The sequence below is a fragment of the Charadrius vociferus genome, unplaced genomic scaffold (genome assembly GCF_000708025.1).
Source record: "Charadrius vociferus isolate BGI_N301 unplaced genomic scaffold, ASM70802v2 scaffold561, whole genome shotgun sequence".
NCBI classification, from domain to species: domain Eukaryota; kingdom Metazoa; phylum Chordata; class Aves; order Charadriiformes; family Charadriidae; genus Charadrius; species Charadrius vociferus.
This window is the reverse complement of record NW_009646848.1, coordinates 1,260,533-1,285,578: the sequence shown is the minus strand read 5'-3', so window position 1 is coordinate 1,285,578 and position 25,046 is coordinate 1,260,533. Positions and strand designations below refer to the sequence as shown.

Below are 25,046 nucleotides of genomic sequence, written 5' to 3'. Positions count from 1 at the left end.
GGGGGGGGGGGGGGGGGAAGATATGTGTATATAAAATTTCTTCATAAGAGAGAGCAAATGCAGTAACTTTCTGAAGTCAGGACTGAATAAGTTGAGGACATGTTGATTCTCTGCTGTCCAAAGAGCATGCAACATGACTCTACTTTGAAAACCAAGATTACGTGTGATACTTAGGTCTGTATTTACATAGTTTTGGTCTTGATATGCATTTGGCACTCTTCCTTATTTCATCAATTTTCTGGCCAAACTACGATCTCCAATTACATCTTTCCTTACGCCAGTACAAAGCAGTGCCAGGCTAAGGTCAACAGATTGGTTTATATGACATCCAGTATCAAGGTATCTTCTTGTCTTGTCTCTCTTGTAACAGTTGCTTAGTGTGAGGTTCATTATCTCCCCCATGTAAAATCTTGATCTTCATGCTTCCAGATGATTAATCTCCCCCTGCTCCTAGCTTCTGACTCATGCAACCCAAAACTTCTTTTTCCCCTCCTACCAGAGACAAGTGGAATAATTTCCCCATTGCACTGTGGTCTTCTTAAGAATTATCCCTGACATAGTAGTGATGTGAATAAAGACCTGAGCTTACTTTTTTTTAATCACAACATTGCTACAATACAAAGAGGTCCTCTGGGATCAGTAATTTTCACTAAAGTAATGAATTCAATAGCTTGTTTCCAGAGAATCATGTGCTCTTTAATTGATCTGAACAAAATGTCTTCTAAGGTTTCAGTTTTTCAAATACTTTATCTTTTTCTTTTCCATGTCTGTGTATCAACGAGAAAGCTCTCTTACATTCATGCTAAAGGCATGCTGCACTTAAATAAAGGATGGGCTTCTGGACCAATTCGCACTAGGGCGCTGGAAATGATTGATATTTCTTTCTCCCTCCTTAGTTCTTTTTTGCTTATTACTTAGTACCTATTTAAAGTAAGACATAGGGTCTGAGGCACCTCAAAGCTGCAGATACACACAAGTCTGTGACATATTCTTAGCTGTCTTCTGCCCTCATTGCAACTAACACAGCAGCTTTCTTCACAATGTGACCGCCCTGTTTGCACACCACCCCCTGCCACGCAGCATTGTCACTTTAATGTTAGGTCATTCTGGGAAGCTTTGTGCAATATTTCTCACTAGTAACTCAGTGGGAATAGACAGTAGCTCCAGCAGCAGCTAGGGCAGTTTTCTCTGTGTCCTAACTTGGTCATCAGAAAGCTTCTGGGAAAGATCGGTAGGTAAACTAGTTAGGCATGTGTAGTTTAGTGTATTGCCTATGCTGATGGAAAGAATAATCCCTGTGCGGCTGAATCATTAGCAAGAATGTATTATATGATGAGAAGTGAAATTGATAGAATCTGGCTTTCAACAGTCATACACCCATTTGTACCACTACAATAGTCCTCATTTCTGTCTCCTACCCCTTATCACTGAAATAACTTCAGGCCTACTCTGCATTGTCTAACATCTTTTTCAGTGTCCCTGGCCCACTTTCATGTCCCTAATTACTCTTCCAGTATACTCAGCTTCCTCTTCCCATTCATCACCTGTTTGGCTGAGGAAGAGGAAGGGAAATTGCCTGTTACTTCCCCCAGGTTGCAGTAACACACGTGTTGATTGGCTACCTTATTTTATTTGTTTGTTTTTTTCTTTTCCTATGTAAGAGGAAAAGAAAAAATGCAGTCCCCCACTACTATAGATTATTTAGTTTCCTGTGTTCAGGCTATATTACCAGGAGAGTAACTAACATGTGAAGGAAATTGATTCTTCCCCTCTATTCAGCAGTTGTGAGGCCACAGATGAAGCTCTGTGCCCAGATTTGGTTTCCCAGTACAAGAAAGGTGCTGACAGACTAGACAGAGTCCACTGGAAGCTCAACGGGATGGTCAGTGACTGGAACAAACCTACACAGGGAAGTGGAGATGGTCTCCTTTATTCAGTCTGGAGAAGCAAAGGCTAAGATGGGACATAATTGCAATCTTCTGCTATGTAAAGTGGGATTATAAAGAAGACAGAGACAGATTCTTCTCAGGGGTGCACAGTGAAAGGACAAGAAGCAATGGACACAGGTTATAGTATGGGGAATTCTGATTTAAGGAAAAAAAAATTCACAACGTACTTGGTTAAGCATGGGAGAAGTTGTCCAGAGATGAGGTGGACTCTCCATCCTTGAAGATACTCAAAACATGACTGGACAAGCTTTGAAGTTAGCCTTCCTTAAAAGGAGGGATCGGACCTCCTAATGTCAGGAGGTCCCTTTCTAGATAAATTATTTTATGATTCTATATCTTAATTATTCTGAGACTTCTTCTCAGTCAGACTTACTTAAAATTCACCAGGAAGCTTATAAGCTATTTGATGAGTGGAGCAGGGATGGAGGGAAAAAGCAGACTGACAGACAGATGAACAAATGAAGTAACACCATAAGATTCCTTTCCCTAAAGATATGCTTGTCCTGACCACTGGCAAAAACGGTAGACTAGCCAACACCATTCCTTGCTGAGTGTTACTGTGTGCAGTAAGAAATCCAGATTACAATTAGGAGTTTCATTCCGTGCCATGCTGAATGCAGATAGAGTCTGATGCTGTATTATAACTGCCCAGGCCCTTATAGCACTGTGTTATGATTGCTTCTGTTTTGTGAGATGTATCTATGGGATATCTTCACAGAACAAGGAAATACTTGTGGCAAATACTAACAGGCTGAAACATAAAGGAACCTTCAGCCAATGACATGATAATCAGAGAGGTAAGCTTCAATAAAACATTCAGATGGGCAGGAACCGGTTTGGCTTGCAATACCTCACAAAGCTATGTGAAATATGAGAGCTTTCCTAAGCTGTTGTTTGAGAGTTCAAGGAGTGTGAGAACAGACAGGAGAGAGGAAGATGAACCTATGCAAATTTTATGCAGATATCTTTTGTTAGAATATGATTGAAGCCATGGAGGAGGAGCACCACCTCAGGCCAGTTTAAAAGCCAGGAGACAAGCTGTCCGCTTGAGATCAGTCTCTCTTCTTTCTTCTTCACGGACAGACATGTGGCCAAGGATTCTTCTGAGTATTCTGAGCTTGAACTGCATTGCCACGGTGTCTTCTGAACCGTAAGAGATCATACATTCTGTGGTTTTATGATAGCATATTTTATTGTATTTCCCACAGTTAATTTCTTCTGGGATATCACTATATAATAAACTGAGTGTTTGAGACCTAGGTTCTGAAATGTGTCTGAAATGGAAGTAGATGACATTGAAGGATGATTTAGAACGATGCCCTCCATCACAAAACTGCTATAAAATCTGATTTGAATGACTGAAACCTAGAAGTGAAGTAGATGACTTCTGAAGTGCGTGGGTAAAGTGGGGAGCAGATTCGAGACTAGACTGGCAAGTAATACCAATTATCAGGTTTGATATGCATCAGCAGTACAGAGAAAACATGGTGTATGAGGAGGTGCTGCAGGCCAGATAATGGCTGGTACTAGGGACTATGCTGAATGGCAATCCTAGTATTAGTGTTAGTATTGGTATTGGTATTGGTATTGTTAATGGTAATGGTAATGGTATCAGAATCAGTACCAGTATTAGTATTAGCATTAGCATTAGTATAGCACTTGCTGTGCTCTCATGACTTATGCAGCACCGTCAACGTCCATGGCTTTATCCAAACAGAAGATATCAGCTACAATTTTCAAAAATACACCAACATTAGAGCGCAAATCCTCTTCTCAAACTTTCTAAAGGAAAGCACTGTGAAAGTCAGAGGGGTTAGCTTTCTCAAATACAGTGTTGTTTTTTGATCATTTTACTTTTGGTCTTTGAAAATCATGCAGTCTGAACTGGGCAAGTGAAAATGACAAAAAAAAAAAGACAATATGAGCAAGCAAAGCTGTGGGAGAAAAAAAAGGAAAGGATCAGATTACCAAGAAAATATTGTGCAATTTATGTTGTACTGCAGAACCGACTCATCAATTCTGTCATACATTATTTGAAAAGACCAGTCTGGGCAGCAGAGAACAGGAGGCCAGCAACAGAACCTTAGCCAAATATAGCAAATCTGAAGGACTGTTTTTCAGAGAAAGAAACTGGGGAAGGAAGGCTGCCCTCATTATAGAGAGTAGTATAACTAAGACAGCCCAATGGAAGAAAGAAACAAAGGAAGCAACAGAGGAAGAGGCATGGAAACAGAGTAGAGCATGCACGTTAGATTGAGCATTCCCTGGAATATTCCGCAAAATGGAAAAGCAGCATCATTTCTTGTGCATTATGCTGATTGACTTGTGATATGTCAGTTCTTATCTGGAGGGAGAGATATCCAGAGAAAAAAAAAGAAATTCAAAATTTATTGCAACCATTAACTAGTATTTTTGTCACTGATCTCAAAAAGAAGCTAAATATCACTCCTCCTTATGGGAGGTTCCAGAGGTTTAAGTATACATGTAAGTAATGGGACGATAAATGCAGCTATGCTTGTCAGGTGTTTAAACACTTTAGTAATTGGAGCTGTATAAATATCTGGAATGGAAGGATACAGTATCATTCTGGGTAAGAGGCTGCATAGAATGCTGCCAGTCTTTCAGCTCAGAAAGAAATGCGAGGGACAAAACATTGTCGTCTGTATTTTCTTAGCATATTATTCAAAATTCATTGAAAGAAATGGAAGTCCTTCCACTGTTTTGAGCAAGCTTTGGACTATGCCTTCCTTCACATGTACAACATTTATGTGGTATTTTCCTCTCCTGTTTGCTCTGACTTTCCTTCATGACTGGACTCTCTGATCTGTTCTTGCTTTCTCACAGTCAGTATGTGCTGCTGGTCCCGACAGTAGTGCGGAGTGACTCTCCACAGACTGCTTGTGTGCAGTTCCACAGACTCAGTGAGCCCCTGTCCCTGAGCATCATCCTGGAATATGGCAGTATCCGGCAGACTATCTTTGAGGAACTCGTGACAAAGAATGATTTCTTCAAGTGCTGCGAGTTCAAGGTATTTTCTCTTTTGAGACTACTGAAGAGGGTGTAGAGGCTGGAAATACTTATGAGTGCAACTCTACTTGTCAGTGAGGACAAGAAAAGGAAGACTGCGGGCAGGGAATAGGATGAAAAAGGATAAACTGCTGGAAAGGCTGACAATATAGACAGGAAAAAGAAAGACATAGGGGTTGTAGACTTTGGAGAAAGACTTTCCATCTCCATTCAAGAAGTGAATAGACAAAAGCTTCTGATTGCCATCACAGGTGCATACGCCCTATGGGACTGTCATAATTGTCAAGCTAGGGAACCCAGCTGCGACATGCTCATTCCCTTTCCTCTAACTTTGCAAGATCTGGACAGATAAGACAAACAAGTCCCAAGGTCAGGTATTCCAGAATGCAGCAGGAGAAAACAACTCAGAATTGAGTTATATGGCTGGGGCAACATGCATATAGGCAGGTAGCTACGTGAGATGAGGAAATGCATAGGACAGGGCACAGCTTAAACCCTTAGTACCTGGTGACAGACTATGGCCTTTCACAACACATATTCCCAATGACTATCTCACTGGCAAAGACGGGGCTTCTCATGACTTTGCACAAGCTGTTTATGACTTGACAGTCAGTATTTTACTGAAGAACTCTGGGCATCAGGGGACCTCAACATATCTCATTTGCAGCTTTTCCTCTGAGGTTTTTTTTTCTCTATAGGTTCCTCCTGCTACTTCTGACCCCCTGGCATTCATTTCCTTCTCTGCCAGAGGAACCACTGTCAACTTATCTGAGAAAAGATCAGTGGCGATTCAGAATGTGGATAATATTGTCTTCATCCAGACGGACAAACCCATCTACAAACCAGGGCAAAAAGGTGCTGAGGAGTTTGAGTAAGCTAGTGAACTGGAAAACTGAGTGCAAGGGTGGGTCTAGAATGACAAGGACTTCCTCTTGTGGTGAAAAAGACCATCAACTGTGACAGCCATAAGCAATCCTTCAGATAGTGTATAATTGTCATCTGAGGTCGGGGTCATTAAAAGTCAGTGAAAAATAGAACCAATTCACAAAAGTGCAACAAATGAGTAGAGTTCATGTGTTTTTACTGAGTCAATTGCCTTTACAGGATCTTGAGTTCTGCCAGGTTTACTGAAGTCAGTCACATAAAGAGTCCTTAAAAATACAGAAAATAAAAGGTTAAGCTTGGAATTAATAAAAATCATATAAAAATAAAGTAAGCATGTCATTTCCTGTCAACAGCTCTTTCTACTTAACTGCTAATCTAACTCACAGTGTTGGTTCCATCATGATATTTAAATGACAGTACTGTGGTATAGTTAGTTATCTCTTTAGTATAACTATACTTCAGTGCTGCACAGGGTTTACACTCAGAATAAAGGCAAATTCCTCCTTCTCCTTGATTATTTTCATTGAATTGATTTGTATAAACAGTTTTTGAGGAAACACTCCAAAGGACTGAGTCCTTCAAGAAGAAATGAAGGCAGTATGGACCATTTGTACTTACTTTAGAGGTTACTTTAGTCCCAGTGGGTCTGAATTGAAGATCTTTCAGTTGACAAGTTTATTTTGGTTTTCTTTTTCACTGGCTAAGATAATTAATTTCTTTCTAGTTCTCTGGGGACTTTTTAGTTCTTCCCAAAAGCCTGGGCAAACTTTTTGTCAGTTGTATCTTGAAAGTGACTTACCAATGCTAAAGTGAATGATCCTTTTTTTGTGCTACATCGTTTTCAGTGATGTTTCGTGTGGTCACCTTGGATAGCCAGTTCAGACCTGTTCAGGAGACAGTAAGTATGAGTGGTAGTCAAGATTTTTCAAGCACCCTCTTAGGGTACCTGTTTGTTGAGACTCTTTTGCTTCGAAATTGAATAAAAGGGGCCTGAGATGGGCCTCCTGGTGTTTTTGAAGAACAGCTATAACTTCTCAACTTCACACTCCATCCCTTCTCTGCCTTTTTAGAGGGCAGAGGAAAGCACTGAAAGCACTCCTGGAAATCTCTCACAGTGCTCAGATTTTGTAGTTACTTCACTTTGCCTGCCCCAGATATGTAGACAGAGACTGGATGTTTTTTGTAAAAAGATAAATTCACCAACAGTTATTCCCTTTAAATTGTCTTTTTAATTAAAGACATGAGTTTCAAATTGTTTCCTTGGTGCAGTCCTCTGTATTCAAAGAAAGCTGTTCTCAGCTTTCTTTATTTTCTAGTATTTTTCAAGCTCCACAGTTAATTTCTTGATGTTTTGATCTTTTTTTTTTCTTTTTCTCTTTTTTTCCTCTTCCAGTATCCTCGAATCATCATTGAGGTAAGAGATGCAACACGTCATTAAAGCACAAGTTGCTTTGGAAAGCCTATGTATGCTTCATCATTCCTCATAGTGTCAATAGCTGAGAGAGACTCACCCTGGACACACCATCTAAAGCCAATGGACTTGAGGTTGAACAGGGGCAGTACCCATTATCAAACACTAGAGGAGAAGAAATCAGCAGAACTGGAGATGTTAGTCAGAGGTGGCATGGGGTTGTTGCTGTGTCTTTTTTTTAGGATTCAAACAACAGTGGTCAGTGTAGTCTTACTTTGGTAGGACTACAGTAAACAGGCTGGTGAAATAGCTTCATTCTCCTACAGACATAAGAACAGTAACTTTCTAAAATGTCATGGCCTGCTGGGGGAGAGGCTGACAATGTATCAGTCTTCTACTGCATTTCACATCACTAGATCTCAAAGCACTTTCTAAGGGAGGCCAGCATAATATTCCCATTTTACAGAAGGAGGAGTTGAGTCAGAAAGACTTATGCTAGAAGAGCATAATGAACCGATAAGTAAATTGAGTCCCAATCATGTACTATTTCTCGATGACCTGAGCTCATCTGGCAGTATAGCTAATTTCCAGTTAAACATAAACTTAAGCTTGTTTAATGCACAAACAGATCTGGAAAATTAATCGGAAGCCAGAGTACATGTCATCAGCCCAAATTCACATTCACACTGTGATGCACTTAGTCAAAATGCCAGGATACAAAATTTAAAAGAAGGCAAGAAGACAAGAAACAGCGTGATAAAGGTTTTGGTACACCTCTTTCTCCCACTCTCCAGGATCCAGAGCAAAACAAGATCTTCCAGTGGTTGGAGGTAGCATCTAAGCATGGAATTGTCCAGCTTTCCTTCCCACTAATCCCGGAGCCTATTCTGGGGTCCTACCACATCACTGTGGAGAAGAAATCAGGTGAAAAAGAGTATCAGTTCTTCACAGTGGAGGAATATGGTAAGCAAAGGCTGTGAACTGCCTTGCGCCAGCAATGCGGCTGGCGCTGCCTAAGTCCAATAGGAGCTGGTAGTGCAGAGTTTAAGTGCTTTGAATTCTCCACTTCATTCCTGAGAAAGAAAGACATGGAGAGAGCTGCGTGGAGAAAGTGAAGGCAAGAAGGGAAAAAAAGAAATGCTGAGAAAGGCAGCATGTTTTCATGAGTTAAATTGGGAGTCTAATTCTTTTCTGTGTGACTTTGGGATCCATATCCTATCACTCAGGCCTTACACTCGCCATCTGTTCAGAGGCAAAATGAATGAGTCAGGTCTATCCTGTTTTGTGGAGGTCATCACTGTATAAAGAGCACTAGGCTAAAATAGGCAGTAGAAATCTGAAGATATTATCTATCAGACAGATTAAATAACAGATACCAGATCTTTAATGGGGGAGGCTGGATAGCAACTGGAACCACAGGTTGGAAAACAATGAGTACTGGAGACGCTAAAGCCCCGATAGTGATCTGCTTACTCTCTGGAATAGACCATATCAAGGGAGTTGCTAAATTTGTTTTGATATTACAAGTTTTCTCATCTTTTAGTGTCAGGTTTTCCTTACTAGTTCCCAGAGAAGGCTTGGACAACTCCCAGTTGTCTGGTTTCTTTATAAGGGCAATAAAGGACCTTTCCTGCTTACCCTCCAGAGGTCTTTCATACCTTCCAGTCTCCTGTGTACAGGTGCATGAGAAAAAGACCTTTTCCAGCTATATTATCCTTATTGCTGGTGACCTGGGCCAAAAGATAAGCTGAAAAGAGGGATTGACAGTGAACTCTGATTTTACAATTTCACTTAATTGTTGCTTTTCTCCATCAATGGGGCTGGATTGCATGATAACTTCTGTTCTTCAGGGCTTAACTAGTTTGAGACATCAGCATTACTCCCACCATTCTCTTGAAGAAAATGTCCAGCCAATTAAAGTGATTTATCACAGTTCTTACTGTGGCTGTTATAATTATTAGTATGATTATTATTGCATTTTAAAGAAGTTATTAATCTTGCCACTAAAGGTTTGGGTTTTTTCTCCCATAATATCCTATAGCCAGCTCCCAGGTAGACTTTTCTTTGAATCATTTCTTCTCCTGTGTTGGTAAAAATGTCTTTGCCAATTGTTTTTTTACTATCTTCCACGCACACGCCTGCCTGTGGCATGCAACTACTCATCAGTCATATTCACATTGCATTCCTAGTGCTGCCAAAATTTGAAGTGACAACCAGTGTGCCAAAGAGGATCTCTTTCTTTGATGAAGAAGTCAGAGTGAACGTTTGTGCTTTGTAAGTATCAGAGCTGAGAACAACACGTTTGTGCACATGAAACACAGGATAGAGGATGGTATGCCGTGCTGGGAATCAGGGACGCTGCTGCTGATTCAGAGTATGGGTTAGAGCAGTTCCTTTAGCTATGACTCCCATGACATGAAATATTATAACTGTCCTCCTGCTACATAGCAGAATTAGAACTGGGAGAGTCTAGACCTACTGGCTAGCTGTTGTTTTTTATTATTACAGAAAAAGAGAGAAACAGTACAGAAGGAGAGTCTATCATTAAGATAGTGCCAAAGAGCGGGGTGGCATGATAAAAAGGGATGAATAGGGATCTTTCTGCAATACCTCTTGCTCTGCATAAGGCACTAACAAGAAAAATCAAGCAACAGGGAATGATATCCCAACCCTGAGGCCATCACCACTTTCCAGCTTCAGACCTTGAAGAATGGCTACACCAAGACAATGGTAAAGCAGGCTTTTTTAACAACATGCCAGAAACAGCCTTAAAATAGTGGAAGGGAATTCTGCTAGGGCTAACTGGTCCTAATTCTCAGCTGCTCTTCTGTCTGTGCTCTGGGCAGTCCTGAGGGGTTTAGAATCTGCATCGCTCTGCAGTCTTTGCAGGTTTCATATTAATTCCACATGATTGGGTTCTTGTGTCTCTTCCTCTCCTAGGTACACTTATGGCCAACCGGTCCAAGGGAATGCCCAAATCAATGTGTGTCAGCAACGCTTTTACAGTCCACGATGTGAGCAAAAGCAGAAAGAAAACTGCAAAGCTGTCACTGGACCGGTATGATACATGGCAAGGCCTTTCTTCTCCATCAGCTTTACTACCCAACACGTAGCACAGTGTTTGGTGGCCTCATTCATTTCCTGGAGAACACCAGAGAGACAATCCCAGGGGCGTGTTTTTTCTCACTCTCTCACAGGCAACGCTGAAAGACCATGAAGATGGTTTTTACCAATGACCTTATTAGGACACTTTGAGTTTTCCCTCAGAAAGAGTCCGTAGGAGGGAGGAAAGCTTATGAAACTACAAATTTGTGATCATTCCTAAAACACTGGAGCTTTGTTCTTACCAAGTGTAATCAACAGATCTGTACTGGGAGTCTTTGAGGACACTTAATGTTAAACTAATGATTCATTTCTCCACTAGATCAGACTCAAAGTGCTCTGGTCTTAGAGCTCAGGCATCATGCAAGATGGGTTTGAGAACTTAGCATAGAGAGGACTGGCAGGAATGAGGAGAAAGGTTTCCAGCTGTGCAGCTAGATAATATTGAAACAATGAGCTGTGAAGGGACCCATGGAGTGAGAAGTGTAAGGTAGGAGGGGAGTGAGTAGAAAGTAGGAGCTGGAGATGTGAGCAGAGGCATGAAGCTCTTCAGAGACCCACTAATACAGACTCAGGAACAATTTTCCAAACCTTGAGAAAAATGGGCTTTCCCCTTTGTGCTCCTTTTTCAGCTGGGGAAGGATGGCTGCCTCAACACTGTTGTCTCCATCAAAACATTCCAGCTTTACCGCAGCTATGCCAGGATGTATACCAGCCTCAACGTAGAAAGCATCGTCACTGAAAATGGGACAGGTAACACCAAGTGGAGATTGGGGTAGATGATTAAAGCTAATAGGTGATACTTTCTGAGAGGAATCTCCTGGATCCCAGTCTGTGCAGCAAACAACCAACAATCACCATTTCCTTTGTGTAGCTCTCCCTCCAGCACATCACTGTTCCATAAAGCTTTTCAAAAGGAATATTTTTTCTGCCCATATATGATTTCTGTTTCCTCCCATTTATACTGGGTGTGTCTCACAGGTATCCAGATGAAAGGCTATGACTATGTGTCAGTCAACCAAGAAAATGACAGAGTGATGTTCAAGAATATGGATATCTATTACAAGAGGGGAATTCCTTACTATGGTGAGGTGGGTACCTGAGAGTATACATTTAGATCAAAACTCACTGAGATGCAGCATGACCTCTGTGTCAACCCATTTATAGCTATCCCCTAACTCTGACAACTTCCTACAATAATGCTGTATAACAGTGACTACTGCATAGTTCTCTGGTTATGTTAGGTGCTTCTAGAGAAAATAAGAAAACTATATCGTACCTGGAGTGTTAGGGTGTCTCTTCTGCCTTAGTTAGGGAATGCTTAAATGGTGGGTAAGTGAAAGGTCATATGAGTGGGAAAGAAGAGTCTGCAAGAAACTACTTCAGCAACACCTGTGCCTAAATTGAAGGTAGAATTTACCCTGCATTGCATCACGCAGTCCCAGGGATGATTACTTAAAGCCGTATACGTGTTGGAGTGCGCTCCAACTTCTTAGCAACCTGCATACGCAGGGTAAACCCAGACACAGAAAGGAGGATGACCTGTACAGCATCATCCTGATATACAATAGGAACAGAGGGTAGGCACAGATGCCAAAAAGTTGGGAGTTGCTACTGAGCTCCACAGGTAGCTGTGGCCCTGATGTCATCTGATTGCTTTAGATTTGTTAATAGGTGCTCTCCAAAGAGTATGTGCTCTGGAGTCCCTCTGTTTCTATTTGTTTAGGAAGGGAAAGCATGAGGTAAGAATTAGAACCATCACCTCTCACTCAGTAGACTTTAACTTATGTGATGGCCAACTGACCTAATGGTAACTGAAGAGAACCGGAGGACTTATCATTAAAAGAATCTTTTATATGAGATCATGTATATAAACAACTTCTCCCTCTGTGACATATAGTTTGTCCTTGCACTGATGGGAATTGCCTGCCTTTGCCTGTCACAGAACTTCTGCTCCTTCAAAATATTGAGTTGTGTTTGCCTCTTAAATATATTTTATTCTTGATTTCTACTCCCTGCAGTTGTCCTCAGTGCTTAAGTGAGCATCCTCCGGTGAGCAGAGCTTTCTCTGTTCTTTTTTGGTTTTGTTTGTTTGTGGTTTTTTTTTTTCTGAATCTCTTGGGGTATTCTTTGTGTTCAGATCGCTGTGACAAATGTGGATGGCAAGCCTGTTCCCAGTAGGACTGTTCTGCTGGACCTCAATGAAAATTATCTGGCCAACTATACCACTGACAACAATGGCATTGCTGCTTTTTCCATCGACACATCCAACTTCTTTGATCCCAATTTTAAGTTGAGAGTAAGTAAATACAGGCTTCAGTCTAATTCCTGAAAAAATACTTCATTGGAGAGAGGGCTTAGAAGCAAACGGTGGGTGCTGGCAGGATTGTTTCAGATAAGCAAAGTAGGCAGTTGGTCCACCAACACCTACAACATGTGTGAAACTAACATGAGGAAACACCAGTGCCTGAGAAGTGGCAGACCGCACCCCAGGATTGTTTTGGCTGCAGTAATCATCAGCACCTCCCTGCTTTTCCCTCCGCTCAGAAGCCCTTTCTGCAGCCATCTTCCTTCTCTTTATTCTGTCCACTAGAGTACATTCCTCACAGACTGCCTTACCTTCTGCATCCGGCCTGGATGCACGCCAGCCACTTTCCCTGCTGATGCTTACTTCCCTGCACTTCTGCTGGCAGAGACTCATACTTGTTGCCATCCCATAATCTTCTCGTGTTGTCATGCCTTTTTTCTGGTGTGATGGGAAGAGCTGAGAAAAAGAAGGCTGTTTGAGAACAATACCATTCTAACTCACAATAAGTCTTAGCAGTTTATACAACCTGTCCCAAGCCTGCAGGAGTCTGAAATAACCTCCCTACTGCAGTGTGCCATAGGTGTCTGGATACATTAAGGTGTCCAGAAGGCCCCCTACTCTGGACTGGTGAAGCACAAATTTTTCACACCAGCTCATGCTCTTGGTTTAAGCAGTCCCACAAAATCAGCTTCCCAACAGAATTTTTTTAGAGGGAAGATGTATTTGCCTCTCACCTCCCTGACATTTTTTTTATTTTCTGCTTTGTTGATTCCTCATGTATGACTCTTCCACCCCATAGGTCAGGCAGGCATCAGATGACTGTGCAGACTTCTTCAGCTGGAGTAATGATAATGAACCCCAAGCCTTATTCTTTGTCCGACGTTTCTACTCACGAACGAACAGCTTTGTGAAAATCCAGCCAGTGAAGGAAAAGCTCAGCTGTGGCCAGCAGCAAATAATCAACGTTCACTATGTCTTGAACAGACAGGGCTACAGGAATGCCAGCCACACAAATTTCTACTATGTAGTAAGTGCTACCTTGACTCCCAAAACATGTCTTCTTTCACATTCTCTTGAACACCATATAAGGCATAAAGCTCCAGACTAGACAGTGGCTACAGATCACAACTCGACTTGATAGCCTTTGAAGTCTCTCAGAACACTACTCAAAATCCATTATTTCATTCTTTTGATCCTGTGGTGCTTTTGATCCTGTCTCATGAGTTTTTTCTATGCCCAGGTGATGACAAAAGGAAAAATTATTCTCAGTGGCCAGAAGCAAGTCAGCATCTCTGGTGGTAAGTTCTAGACCACTACTACCATTATTGATACTTCAGAGCATTGTTCTGAGCACCAGAGCATTAGTAAGTTTTGTAAGAAGGAATGAAAGCAGAGAACTGTGGCTAAATCTTGTACCGGTTCTTAATCCCTGTGACCCGTTACCACTCACAGTATCATTTGCTTTTGCTGCAGCATCTAGCCAGTCCGCCATATCATAATTGAATTTATATTGTTAGTTGAAAGATGAAAACTTTGTTGAGAACAAGCACAAGGAATGTAATCTTCTTTTATTTTATTTCTTGCCACGGAGTATTTACAGTTTCACAGTTATTAATCTCCTTAGCTCAGGAGACTGGCCTGTCTCCTCTGGTGTAGGAGATTCTAGGTTTGAGACCCAAAGGCAATGTTGTGCTCTTCTCATAGCAGTCATGCACAGATTTCCCTGTCCAACTTATACTCAGCTCAGACCCCTCTCTGCAAAGTATCCTGCTTTCAGCATCCTCTAGTTTGTATCTGTTGTCTTGCTGATGGGAGCTATTCCTCAGTCTCTGAGACATGAATCTTCCAATATCCAACATCCATTTTTTAAAGGTGCTAGTAGGTCCACCAAAGCTGAGGTTTGTCTAATCTCTTGTGTTGGCTTCTCCTTCCACAGCTCCCAGAGGTACATTCCCCATCACACTGACTGTCACCGAGAAGCTTGCCCCCCGCGCCAGACTGTTGCTCTACACTGTGCATCCTGATGGGGAGATAGTGGCTGACAGCTCTTGGATAAACAGCGATGTGTGCTTCAAAAACAAGGTGAAAATCTTTCCTTTCTTATTAAGGGCTGTATCAGCTGGTTCTTTGCTGAGACAACAGTTAGGGAATGACTTCATCAAGAGCCCTGCATTCGGGATGTCCTTTAGGAATGGAAAAGGTACGGATGTGCCTGGGAACATGAGAAGTTATCTGTCCCCGGAAATGACATGTATGTTCAGACTCAGACTAAATTCTCAATAGAGTGTGGAGAGGGAGGTGACAAGGGGATTATAGAGGCTGTGGGTTTTTACAGAACAGGGATACAGAAGGTCCATCTAGTGTTAGGAACTTTGCCCCACAGAGAATAGAGCGAGTGCTGATGAAAGGAGATATTTAGATCTATGTGCCAAGCTGATTCTCCTAATTTCTGTGTGATTGTCTTGGATTTCTTGATTTCCAGCTCCAGCTCGAGTTCTCTGAGAAGCAGGGTCTCCCGGGCTCTAAAGTCAGTCTCCACCTTGAAGCTGCTGCCAACTCCTACTGTGCCCTGCGAGCTGTAGATCAGAGTGTCCTTCTTCTTCAGCCTGAGCGACAGTTATCTGCTGAAAGCGTAAGTCATATCTGCAGTCCTGTATTCTTTTGACCTAGGGACATAGAGAATGACATTCCAATTCCCGCCAGTAATCTCTCTGATGCTGACTGTATTTTTATTTTTCCCTTTGAAACAGACATCTCAGTGATTAAAGAAAGGTCTGTGGCAGTTGTACACTTCAAAGACAGAAATTGGTCTTACTTTTGGAAAACATGGCAGAGTAAGACATGTCCCAAGAATATGCCTAATGTAAATCCTTGAAAGCATAGTTCTTCCCTGGGGAGTGATTATGTCAAAATTGCATGTTATGACTCAAATAGGCCTTGGGCCCAGAACAACAGCTGTAGATGTCATCTAGTATCTTGATGGACTCCAGTCTTCTCTTTGCATATCTCAGGAGTATATTGCTGTGCTTTTTGCTCAAGTTCACCTCACAAAGCCATTGCAGCTCAGAGGGAGGAAAGTGGAGTCCAGTCCTTCTTGTGTATCACCAGCCAAATTGCTTACTGATGACTAGGTAGGGATCAGTAGGCAAACCCACCATTGTCTATAGGATTGCTCAGAGGCCACAAGAAGCTTTGAATATATGGGATTTTGCACCTGCCTGGGACTTTTCTTGTGTTTACACTAGTCGTTCTCACCTCCTAGGTGTACTACCGGCTTCGTGTGAGCGATTTATATGGCTATTACTACAATGGGCTCAACCTGGAAGAATACAAGTCAGAGAGGTGTATCCCAGTTAAACCCACCTTTTTTGATGGCTTGTACTATGAACCTGTGAATGTCAGTCGTGATGGCGATGCCTACAGGATTTTCAGGGTATGTGCTCTGTGTGGTTCTTTAAGCAGGAGGTATTCCAGAAGAATTCACGCACATTCAACTTTCTTAGGTGGTGGTTCTTACTGCTAAGAGAAGGAAGTTGATGCCTGGAACTCCCTAAAGTCTCTGATCACCCAGTTTCTGCTTTCTTACCACCATGTCTTACTTAGGAAGACTGAAAATCCCTACTAGATACATTCTCTGGGATCCTGCCCATGCTTCAGTAGATATTTCCTAAGCAGGACCATGGCCTTGGCACATCACCTCAGGTATTCCTAGTAAAGACCTGAGTCGTGATGAAGACCACTTGGTTCCTGATACACTTGCCTCCACTCCCCACTGGCCCCATAGCCTAAGACCTAACATAAACCCCATCATTACTGCTCTTCACGGAACACCAGGTGTCACGAAAGACATAGAGGTTGGAGAGGAACAGTTGTGACATGCAGGGTTGAAAGGATGGGATGTGAGGGGGGAGGAGAGAGATGAGGTATGATAGCCCAGGTATGAAAAGTGATAATGAATGGTGGCTAGTGCATGCCCTGAGTGACATGATTGATTCTTTCACATTTAGGATATGGGCCTGAAGGTTTTCACCAATTCTATGCTACGGAAGCCAGTTCTGTGCAATGAAGACAGATCAGATATGGAAGATTACCCTGGCTATTTTGACCATGGTGTCGCCCATAGCAGTAGCTATGGCCCAGGTAAAAGAAGGTTCATACTGTATCTCCAGTCCCAATCTACCTGGTCTTCAAAACTGTTGCCTGTGCAAAATAACAGCCAGCATGCTGAGGGTTTTTTGGGGAATAGGACTATGTGTCCCAGTTCGCCTCTAGCAATCTTGTTCTGACAGTCCTTGCAGTGGAGTCAATTTTCTCTCACTTAGGTACAGGGTGCATGTAGAAAAGGTGGGGACTACTGGGATGCTAGTTCTTTCATAAACTGATATTACTTTTTCAGGGTTTTTTGGGTCAGAACTTTTCATCAAATCACAATTCAATTAAATACTTAAAAGGAAATGACAATGCAGAAAAATAATGGCAATTCCCAATATCAAGAATTCACACAACACTTAGAATACTTATCACATAGTCTCCAAAGCCTTTATAGATCAGCAAGATCAGATTGCTCAGCAAAAGAAGCAGTCATAAGTTGCCACAAGGGGATTTGCTATTCAACACTAGGAAAAAGTTCTTTCTCATGCGAGTTGTGCTGCACTAGATGAGGTTCTCCAGGAGATTTCGGAATCTCCATTGGTGCAGGCGTTCAAAACTGATCTGGACAAACCCCTTAAGGAACATGATCTGACTTTGAAGTTAGTCCTACTTCTGGGAGATTGGGCTAGACAACTCCAGAGGTTCCTCCCAACCTACATTTTTTTCAATGATTCTGTGATTCTAAGTCCAGCAAGATAAGAAATTGTTGTTATTTCCATGATACAGCTAGGAAAACTGAGGTACCTCCTCCAAATGAGTTGTTGGACATCACAAGTTAGTCCATGACAAAACTGGAAAGAGGACCTTGGTTCCTAATATCAGAACCTATACTTTGGCTATATGAACAAAAGTTGTTTTCCAATGGACTGGGTATTCAGCTCCAGTTTTAACTACTGAACAGGGTAAAAATGATTGAGTTCCCAGGGAGGTTTGTAAAGCATTATAAGCTTCAGTGACAATATTGGCTACTGTTGTCCATTTGCAAATCAAAGAAAACTAGTGGTGGAGGACGGGGAACATGCCTTTCTAACTGGATGATGATACTTTTCAGTATGAAATGAAGTAAAATATCTTATGAAATAAATAAATTTTCTAGTATTTTCCCATAGGAAAAGAGAATAGATAAGAAGTTATTTCTTCCCATATCCTATATCTGTTAGAATTTTCCCTTTTTACCAGGAAAAAGAATGGAAAAATACTCAAACAGAATACTTAGTGTTCATTTAATGGCGTTGAGCATGTCTGATGGCAGTTCAGATTCTTCTGGCCTGACCTCTCTAATATTATACTTTAACCATACACTATCTTCTAGAGGAGTCAAGGATTATTGGTGGCGGTGTTGTTAACACTGTTCGGAAATTCTTCCCTGAGACCTGGATTTGGGATCTTCTTCATACGGAGTGAGTATATTCATCTTCATTTCTTAATCTCTCCTGTGGATTTTTGATGATGAAATGAATTCTGGGAAGAAGCAATGGAATATATGTACACTTTGTAGATGCTAGTCTCCTTTTCCCATCTTGCTTAATGACTGTTGAGCTCCCAACCTTGTACACAGTGTCAAACCTAATTGCACTGTGAATGACATCTGTTCTGTGTTCTGCCCCCCCATCCTTCTGATGGGGAGAAAGAATAAGGGCTAAGAGCAAAATAAAAGCATTTGTTTAGGAGACAGCCAGAGCAAAACTTGTTATTTTTCATCAAAATTTTAATTCAGCAGCAGAAAACTCAGGTTATTTTGTTTTTCTTTCCAGGTTATCACAGCATCTGCAATAAGAATAACCCCATCTTAACTATGCACCCAGGGGCTCTTCTAGAACGTCAATCTAAATTTATTGGTTATGATCTGTATGTTTGGGCATTATGGTATTTAAACAGATGATATTTCTAAATTTAAAAAGCTGAGTATTCTTCCAAATGTTTTTTTAACATGTAGTTCACCGGCACCGTCATAATATTTTTTTTAAATACGGAGAGGTATCTTGCAGAAAGTGAGGTGAAAACAGAAGTACTAACTCAAGTAGGAAGCCTATTCTATAATTTGGTTTGAAAATGCCAAAGATCATTTCTCATTCTGTTTTTCTTATTTTCCTCAGTTCCAGGGGAGAGGTCAATGTCTTTTACACCATTCCTGACACCATCACAGAATGGAAAGCCAGCGCTTTCTGCGTACAGGATGATGCTGGATTCGGCATCTCCTCAACTGTTTCACTGAAAGCATTCCAACCATTCTTTGTGGATCTCACCTTGCCATACTCTGTCATTCGAGGGGAAAAATTTAATTTAATAGCTAATGTCTTCAACTACCTCAATGAATGCATCCAGGTATATCAAGTTCCCTTTTACTTCCTATACGGTTTGTCTGTTTCCCAGAGATCCCAGCATTTTCCTGCATAATGCATCAGAAATGCAGAAACAAGTGTTTAACCTACCCTTTAGCCTGACACATTATTGTCTTACCCTCTCTCCCTGGACTTATGCCTGTGCCATAACATTAGGAAAATGTGGCCAATGATTACTGTGGCTAGTCCATGGAAGATAAGAATTTGCTCTTTATCCCTACATAATTTAGTTCTTCTTTTTGCTTCTGAAGGAGGAACTTGAGCAGAGGGTATGGGTACTGTGCTGTGCAAAACACAATACATGCTGAACATGTTGTATGTAGCAGTAACTCATAATAAGATTTGTCTAATGAGCACAGACACCTTGGTATACTTCTGTCAAAAACAGACACTAACAGTGGGCAGAAAAGAGGCAGGTTTGTCTCTTCCTCAGAGAGATGCCCCATCCTTCTGTCCTGGTACCATCCTGCAGATTCAGATGAAAAATAGTTTCTCCAGCAAGTCTCCCTTGCTCTGCAGCCTAACTTTAGGGGCAACCCACTTCATTTGTAATCTTGCTTCTTCTTTCTTTATCTCAGGTCAGTGCCGTACTGGCAAAGTCGAGCGACTACAAGGCAAAAATCCTGTCACCAGAGGGCAACACAGCAAGGGTGTGTGCCAATGAAAGAAAAACCTATATTTGGGCTGTTAGCCCCCACAAACTCGGTAAGTTTGTCTTTTCATCACCTTGATATATCCCCGTTTGATTTTTTTACCTCTGTCACTCCCACCCTTTAACGCAGAATAATAATCCACAGGCAGGCATTTCTAGACAGCTCCATTAATTGCTCCACAAATTTAGTATTGGACCTCTGTTAAAGTTCACTTAGATTCACTGAATGAGCAGTGAATTGTGCTGGTGCTTCATCTCTTCTGATTTTTGGTAGTCCGTTTCCTGTCCATTTTAGGAAGAACTCTTCACTTGCCACATAATGTATGAAATACAGGCAGGATTTCATGCACCTATGATCAGCTGGCAGTTTTGCAACTAACCAACTGTATTATGTAAGAATAAAATTTGCTAATAATTCTGGACTGGCTTCCCAGCAGGCAAAGAGGACATTGCTCCTCCCCAATCTTACAGCTGTGTTAATTCACACTGCCTTCAAGTAAGCATTGACTATTAAAAAATGCAGTTACAACGTCTTGCATGTATAAGTGCCCCAAATGTTGAAGTACAAAATACTTTTAATTAGCAAAGATTCTTCTCAAAATGACCACAGATGGACCTTTTTCTAAAAAGGTTGTTTCTAAACCCCTACAGTCAGTATGACTGATTTCCTTCAAACTCACTGAGAAAGATGGAAAGTTATACTGAGATGAAAACTCAGTGAAATATGCAGTGAAATAATACTGCAGAGCAAAAAAAAAGAAAGCTGCTGTCTGTCCCTGGTAACTCTGATAATAATGAATTTTGTTCCATATAAAAAACTTCTTTGGATTTCCATTTTACAATGATTGCAGGGATGAAGAGAGCAAGCCTGCAAAGCTGCTCACTTCAGGGTTGTTCCTCAGTGCTGCAGCAGCACTGATGCTGCTTCTCAGTGCTGTCCCTCAGTTAACAAATTCTGCCTGAAGGAAAGAGGCAGCAGAGCTATAACTATTTCAACACTGCCCTAGGCCAGACAAAACTCAGCAGAAGGCTAAGAAGAGGTGAAAACTGCTAGTGAGGACTGTCAGTTTTTTGGCCAGGATCACTCCTATTTTGTTCCTCATGCTAGGGCCCCAGGCAACCATTCCTTGCCGCTAGCAGACAGGCATGGAGCCTTCATGAAATTTGGTTTTACTGAGCTGCCTTCAGAAAGAATACATTTCTCAGCAGTCCAGCAGCCTAGAAGAGGCAGCGAAAAACAGGGGTACCTGTAGACATTGAAGATAACTTTCCTTTCTTGTGCTGGTGGGTGGCTTTCTAGGTGAGGTGAAATTCACAATTACTGCTGAGGCCAAAATGAATACCAGAGGTACTGGAAACAGCGCATCCCCAGAAGAGGAGACAATTCACAGGGACACCCTGATTCAAACCCTACTTGTTGAGGTACGGTAGGAAATCTGCACATGCTTTCTGCAATTCCTATAGGTTAGAAGTTAGCTAGTGCAAGGAGGCAAGGCAACTGGCTCAGATGGAGCTGTGTGCAGTGGGCTTCTCCACATGAAAATGAGAGTGTAAATCACAATGATCAGCGGCATCCACTCTCCTCCTGCCACTATCTCCTTCCTAGGACAATGAGCACACATGCCCTGACACCCCAATGGATGTCAGTAGAAATGTAGCCAAAAAGGAGGAGATTCCATACCTTACCTATAAGTGCCTTTAGCCTGTCCCTCTAGTACTGGGGAAGGAGGTGGAGGGTAAACATAAAACGAAAAGGATTTATCTTGAGCATCACAAAGCAGAGGCCACATAGGATTAGTTGGGGAGAGTCCCTCTCAGAGGCTGGAAATGTCTATTTTATAAACTCCTTTCTAAGAAGGAAGGTGCTCTGGACAGGTTGTTGGGTAAAAAAGAGAGTCATGATCTAAGAGATAATTTAGCAGAGACAGGGTAGGACTGGGTAAAAGGGATGCACAAGCCACATCCACGTATTGATTTACACTGTTAAATTGTCACGTTTTCATGGTGATGTTCTACACTTTTCTTCCTATTCCTGGCCATTTCCCTGCAATCAAACAGCCTGAAGGTATTAAAAAGGAACTGACTCAGAGCTCCCTCATCTGTACGAAAGGTAAGGCAAGTTCATTCTTTCTTTCCAGGGAGTCAGTGGAACTGCTTCACTGTCTTGTAGGTTTTGTCCTACAAAACTAGAGACCATTCCAGGGAGGGAAGAGGGTCTCAGGGTCAAGGTGCTGGGCTACAATTCAGGATTTTCAGACTCATTGGGAAAGTCTCCACAGCAATTTCTTTACGAACGCTGCAGATCGGAACAGTCACTGTAGTAATGCTTACAAAGTGAAGACTTCTGGGAAAAAGATGATTTTAACAATTCTTGTTGTTACATTTTCATCAGGCATAACGACTTCTGAACCAGTGTCTCTCAGCCTGCCAAGAAACCTAGTGCAGGGATCAGCCAGAGCTTATTTTTCTGTCATTGGTAAGTTTAGTATTTAGACTAAAACCAAAAGTAAATGGCATTTCTCTTGGTGCTGCACCAAGTGTCATCATGTGCAAAACTAATGTGAAGTTGAGAAAATACTTAATCTTGATTTTAGAGGAAAAGTTTCCTACTTTGCAAAATGGCAGTGAAAGACAAAATTTGCTTGGAATTCTCTCATATCAAAAGAGGACAAAATAGTCAAAATATTTCAACTTGCATTGCATTTCAGATTACACTTCATTAGCATATCCTGTTCTCTACATTAAAACAGTTAATTCAGCTGAAAAGTAAGATAAGGCAGACTTCTTTGAAAAAAAAAAAATTTGATTTCTTGGAAAGAAGACTTCAGAACTTTGCTGCTGCATAATTTCAAATTTATGCTTTCGCATGATGGAAAACATTTGTTAGTTGAAAAGTTCCCATAGAATAAAACGTTCAGGTCCCAATCAACTCCACTAATCTCAAAGTCATTATTAAGACTGACAGTTCTCTGCAGTGAAAATTTTTTTGAGGTTCTGAACTCAGATTGCTTTCTAAACACAGTTGTTTTGCCTGCCTGGGTCGGTGTGAGGTGTGCTGATACTGTGCAATACAGCCTCTGTAGCCCATCAGCATCATACGCCACACGTCATTCTCACATGAACACATAAAATGGGAAGCAGGTTGTAAAGGGCAGAGAAGTCTAACCCTTTTTAGGGTTCATAGCTGTTTCTCAGAACCCATGCCAGCTAGTATTGGTGCTCAGGTTTTTTTCCCAAATTCTCAGTTTCTCCCAGGTGTCCAGCATCAAAATAAAAATCGGGACATTTCAGCCTCTCTTGTAAGCTGTGTCTTTGGTTACTGTGATTACTCTATATTGGTCATTGCCCTTGCATTCATAAGAAGGTAACATAAGGCAATGTATAATGCTGTTTAATAAAAACATGTTAGACCTGAACTAACTTCTTATATCTTTCATTCTTCAGGAGACATTTTGGGTACAGCCCTGAGGAACATGGAGAACCTCCTCCATATGCCTTATGGCTGCGGAGAACAGAACATGGCCTTGTTCACACCCAACATCTATGCCCTGGATTATCTGAATAAAACTGGGCAGCTGACTGAAGAGATTAGACTCAAGGGTACTGGATATTTATCCACAGGTGAAAGGCTTTCAGCTTCTTCCATTTAATATTGTGATTTTGTGCATCGAACTCCAAAGCTAAACACTGATTTCTGAATTCAAGCACCATGTTTATTGCATAGGAGCAGGCAATGACACAAACCCAAAGAAGCATGTCGTACTTCAGGCATAAAGCAGCTATAATTCATACTGGCTGATGTTGTTCACCAGACATGCATTACTTAACATTCAATACAAAAATCTTACTACTTCACTTGAATAAACAGCAGTACTAGTCCTTTACTGTGATTAGAAAATATGTCGTCTTTATTGTGTTTTCAGGGTACCAAAAACAGCTATCATACAAACACCGTGATGGATCCTACAGCTCCTTTGGGACACGAGATAGAGAAGGGAGTGTATGGTAAGTGATGACACTTTCTATTTCCCTAGCAAAGGATTTTTAGCCTTTGAAAAATGATGAAAGTATCAAGTGATTCTTATTTTTAATAGACTAAATGGACATAGCTCAATTACTTTAGGTCCCCTAATAAAGGAGAGATTAATAAACTGGAGAAAGTGCAACAAAAAGATGATAAGATGATTGGGGGCTGGAGTACATAATGTTCAAGGGGAGGCTGAAGGGACTGGATTTGTTCAGCCTGTAGAAGAGGAGGCTAATGAGGAACCTAGGTAAAGCTTTCCACTACCTAGATGAGGACTGTAGAAAAGATGGAGTTAGACTCTTTTCAGGGGTCCACAAACTCTTGTCCTTACTCAAGTTGTAACAGGTAAAACTCCAACTGGGTAGAAGGCAAAAAAATCTTCCCCAGGAGAAGGCTGCAGCACTGAGACAAATACCCAGAGAGGATGTGGGTATCTCTATCACTGACAGAGCTTTGAAGTTGACCCTAGTTTAAGCAGGTGGTTGTATTGGAGACTTCCACAGGTCCCTTCCCACCTAGTTTATTTCTCAATTCTATTAACTAAGATTAGAAATTACTATAATCAATCATCAAGCCATGTCTATACTTTACCCCTGCTCTGAAAGAATGGTTTCTGCACAGTAATAGAGAAACCTCAGGTCAGTTTTTAATATCAGGATTTTAACTATCTTATTTATTAAAAACTTACAAAACACTTGTTTCTTTTAACTCAGATATTATGGAGTTAATTTTATGTCATTTTCTATGCATATTCAGTTGTTGGTAAACCTTCTTGGTCTTGTTCATACCTTACCTGTTTCTGTTTCTGGTCCACCTGCAGGCTCACTGCCTTTGTGTACAAGTCATTTGCACAAGCCAGACGCTACATCTACATCGATGACAATGTCCAGTCTCAAACTTTGATCTGGTTGGCAAGCAAGCAGAAGTCAGATGGCTGCTTTGAAAATGTTGGGTCACATTTCAACAATGCTTTGAAGGTAACTGAGACAAGTATAGTTCCGAACTTCTAGTCCAGCCGTTGGGATTGGTTTGGATCATTTCTGCCAGGCACAAGCTTACCACCACACTCTTACTCTTCCTAGTACTGTTCTCTAGTGTCTCTCATATACAAGCAGAGCATTACTCTTACGTTTGCTATTGATGATGAGGTAGAAACAAGTAGAACTTTCTGAGTCAGAAGTCTCGGGTTTT

At 41.4% G+C, this 25,046-nt stretch overlaps 1 protein-coding gene across 1 annotated transcript in view; it reads left to right on the top strand.

Moving 5' to 3' along the window:
* The first annotated feature begins 3,034 nt into the window (after positions 1 to 3,034).
* LOC104294534 (ovostatin-like) overlaps positions 3,035 to 25,046 on the top strand; it is a 30,063-nt gene continuing 8,051 nt past the window's right edge. Inside the window, exons 1-26 of the mRNA XM_009894146.1 lie at positions 3,035 to 3,099; positions 4,794 to 4,977; positions 5,675 to 5,831; positions 6,707 to 6,759; positions 7,255 to 7,275; positions 8,067 to 8,235; positions 9,462 to 9,546; positions 10,213 to 10,330; positions 11,007 to 11,127; positions 11,356 to 11,465; positions 12,515 to 12,673; positions 13,482 to 13,709; positions 13,923 to 13,980; positions 14,619 to 14,764; positions 15,165 to 15,314; positions 15,945 to 16,115; positions 16,690 to 16,822; positions 18,147 to 18,234; positions 18,931 to 19,159; positions 19,755 to 19,881; positions 21,129 to 21,250; positions 21,887 to 21,938; positions 22,221 to 22,304; positions 23,273 to 23,449; positions 23,752 to 23,833; positions 24,676 to 24,832. Coding sequence (XP_009892448.1) covers positions 3,035 to 3,099; positions 4,794 to 4,977; positions 5,675 to 5,831; positions 6,707 to 6,759; positions 7,255 to 7,275; positions 8,067 to 8,235; positions 9,462 to 9,546; positions 10,213 to 10,330; positions 11,007 to 11,127; positions 11,356 to 11,465; positions 12,515 to 12,673; positions 13,482 to 13,709; positions 13,923 to 13,980; positions 14,619 to 14,764; positions 15,165 to 15,314; positions 15,945 to 16,115; positions 16,690 to 16,822; positions 18,147 to 18,234; positions 18,931 to 19,159; positions 19,755 to 19,881; positions 21,129 to 21,250; positions 21,887 to 21,938; positions 22,221 to 22,304; positions 23,273 to 23,449; positions 23,752 to 23,833; positions 24,676 to 24,832 — 3,246 coding nt within the window. The remainder of the gene's footprint in view (positions 3,100 to 4,793; positions 4,978 to 5,674; positions 5,832 to 6,706; positions 6,760 to 7,254; positions 7,276 to 8,066; positions 8,236 to 9,461; positions 9,547 to 10,212; positions 10,331 to 11,006; positions 11,128 to 11,355; positions 11,466 to 12,514; positions 12,674 to 13,481; positions 13,710 to 13,922; positions 13,981 to 14,618; positions 14,765 to 15,164; positions 15,315 to 15,944; positions 16,116 to 16,689; positions 16,823 to 18,146; positions 18,235 to 18,930; positions 19,160 to 19,754; positions 19,882 to 21,128; positions 21,251 to 21,886; positions 21,939 to 22,220; positions 22,305 to 23,272; positions 23,450 to 23,751; positions 23,834 to 24,675; positions 24,833 to 25,046) is intronic.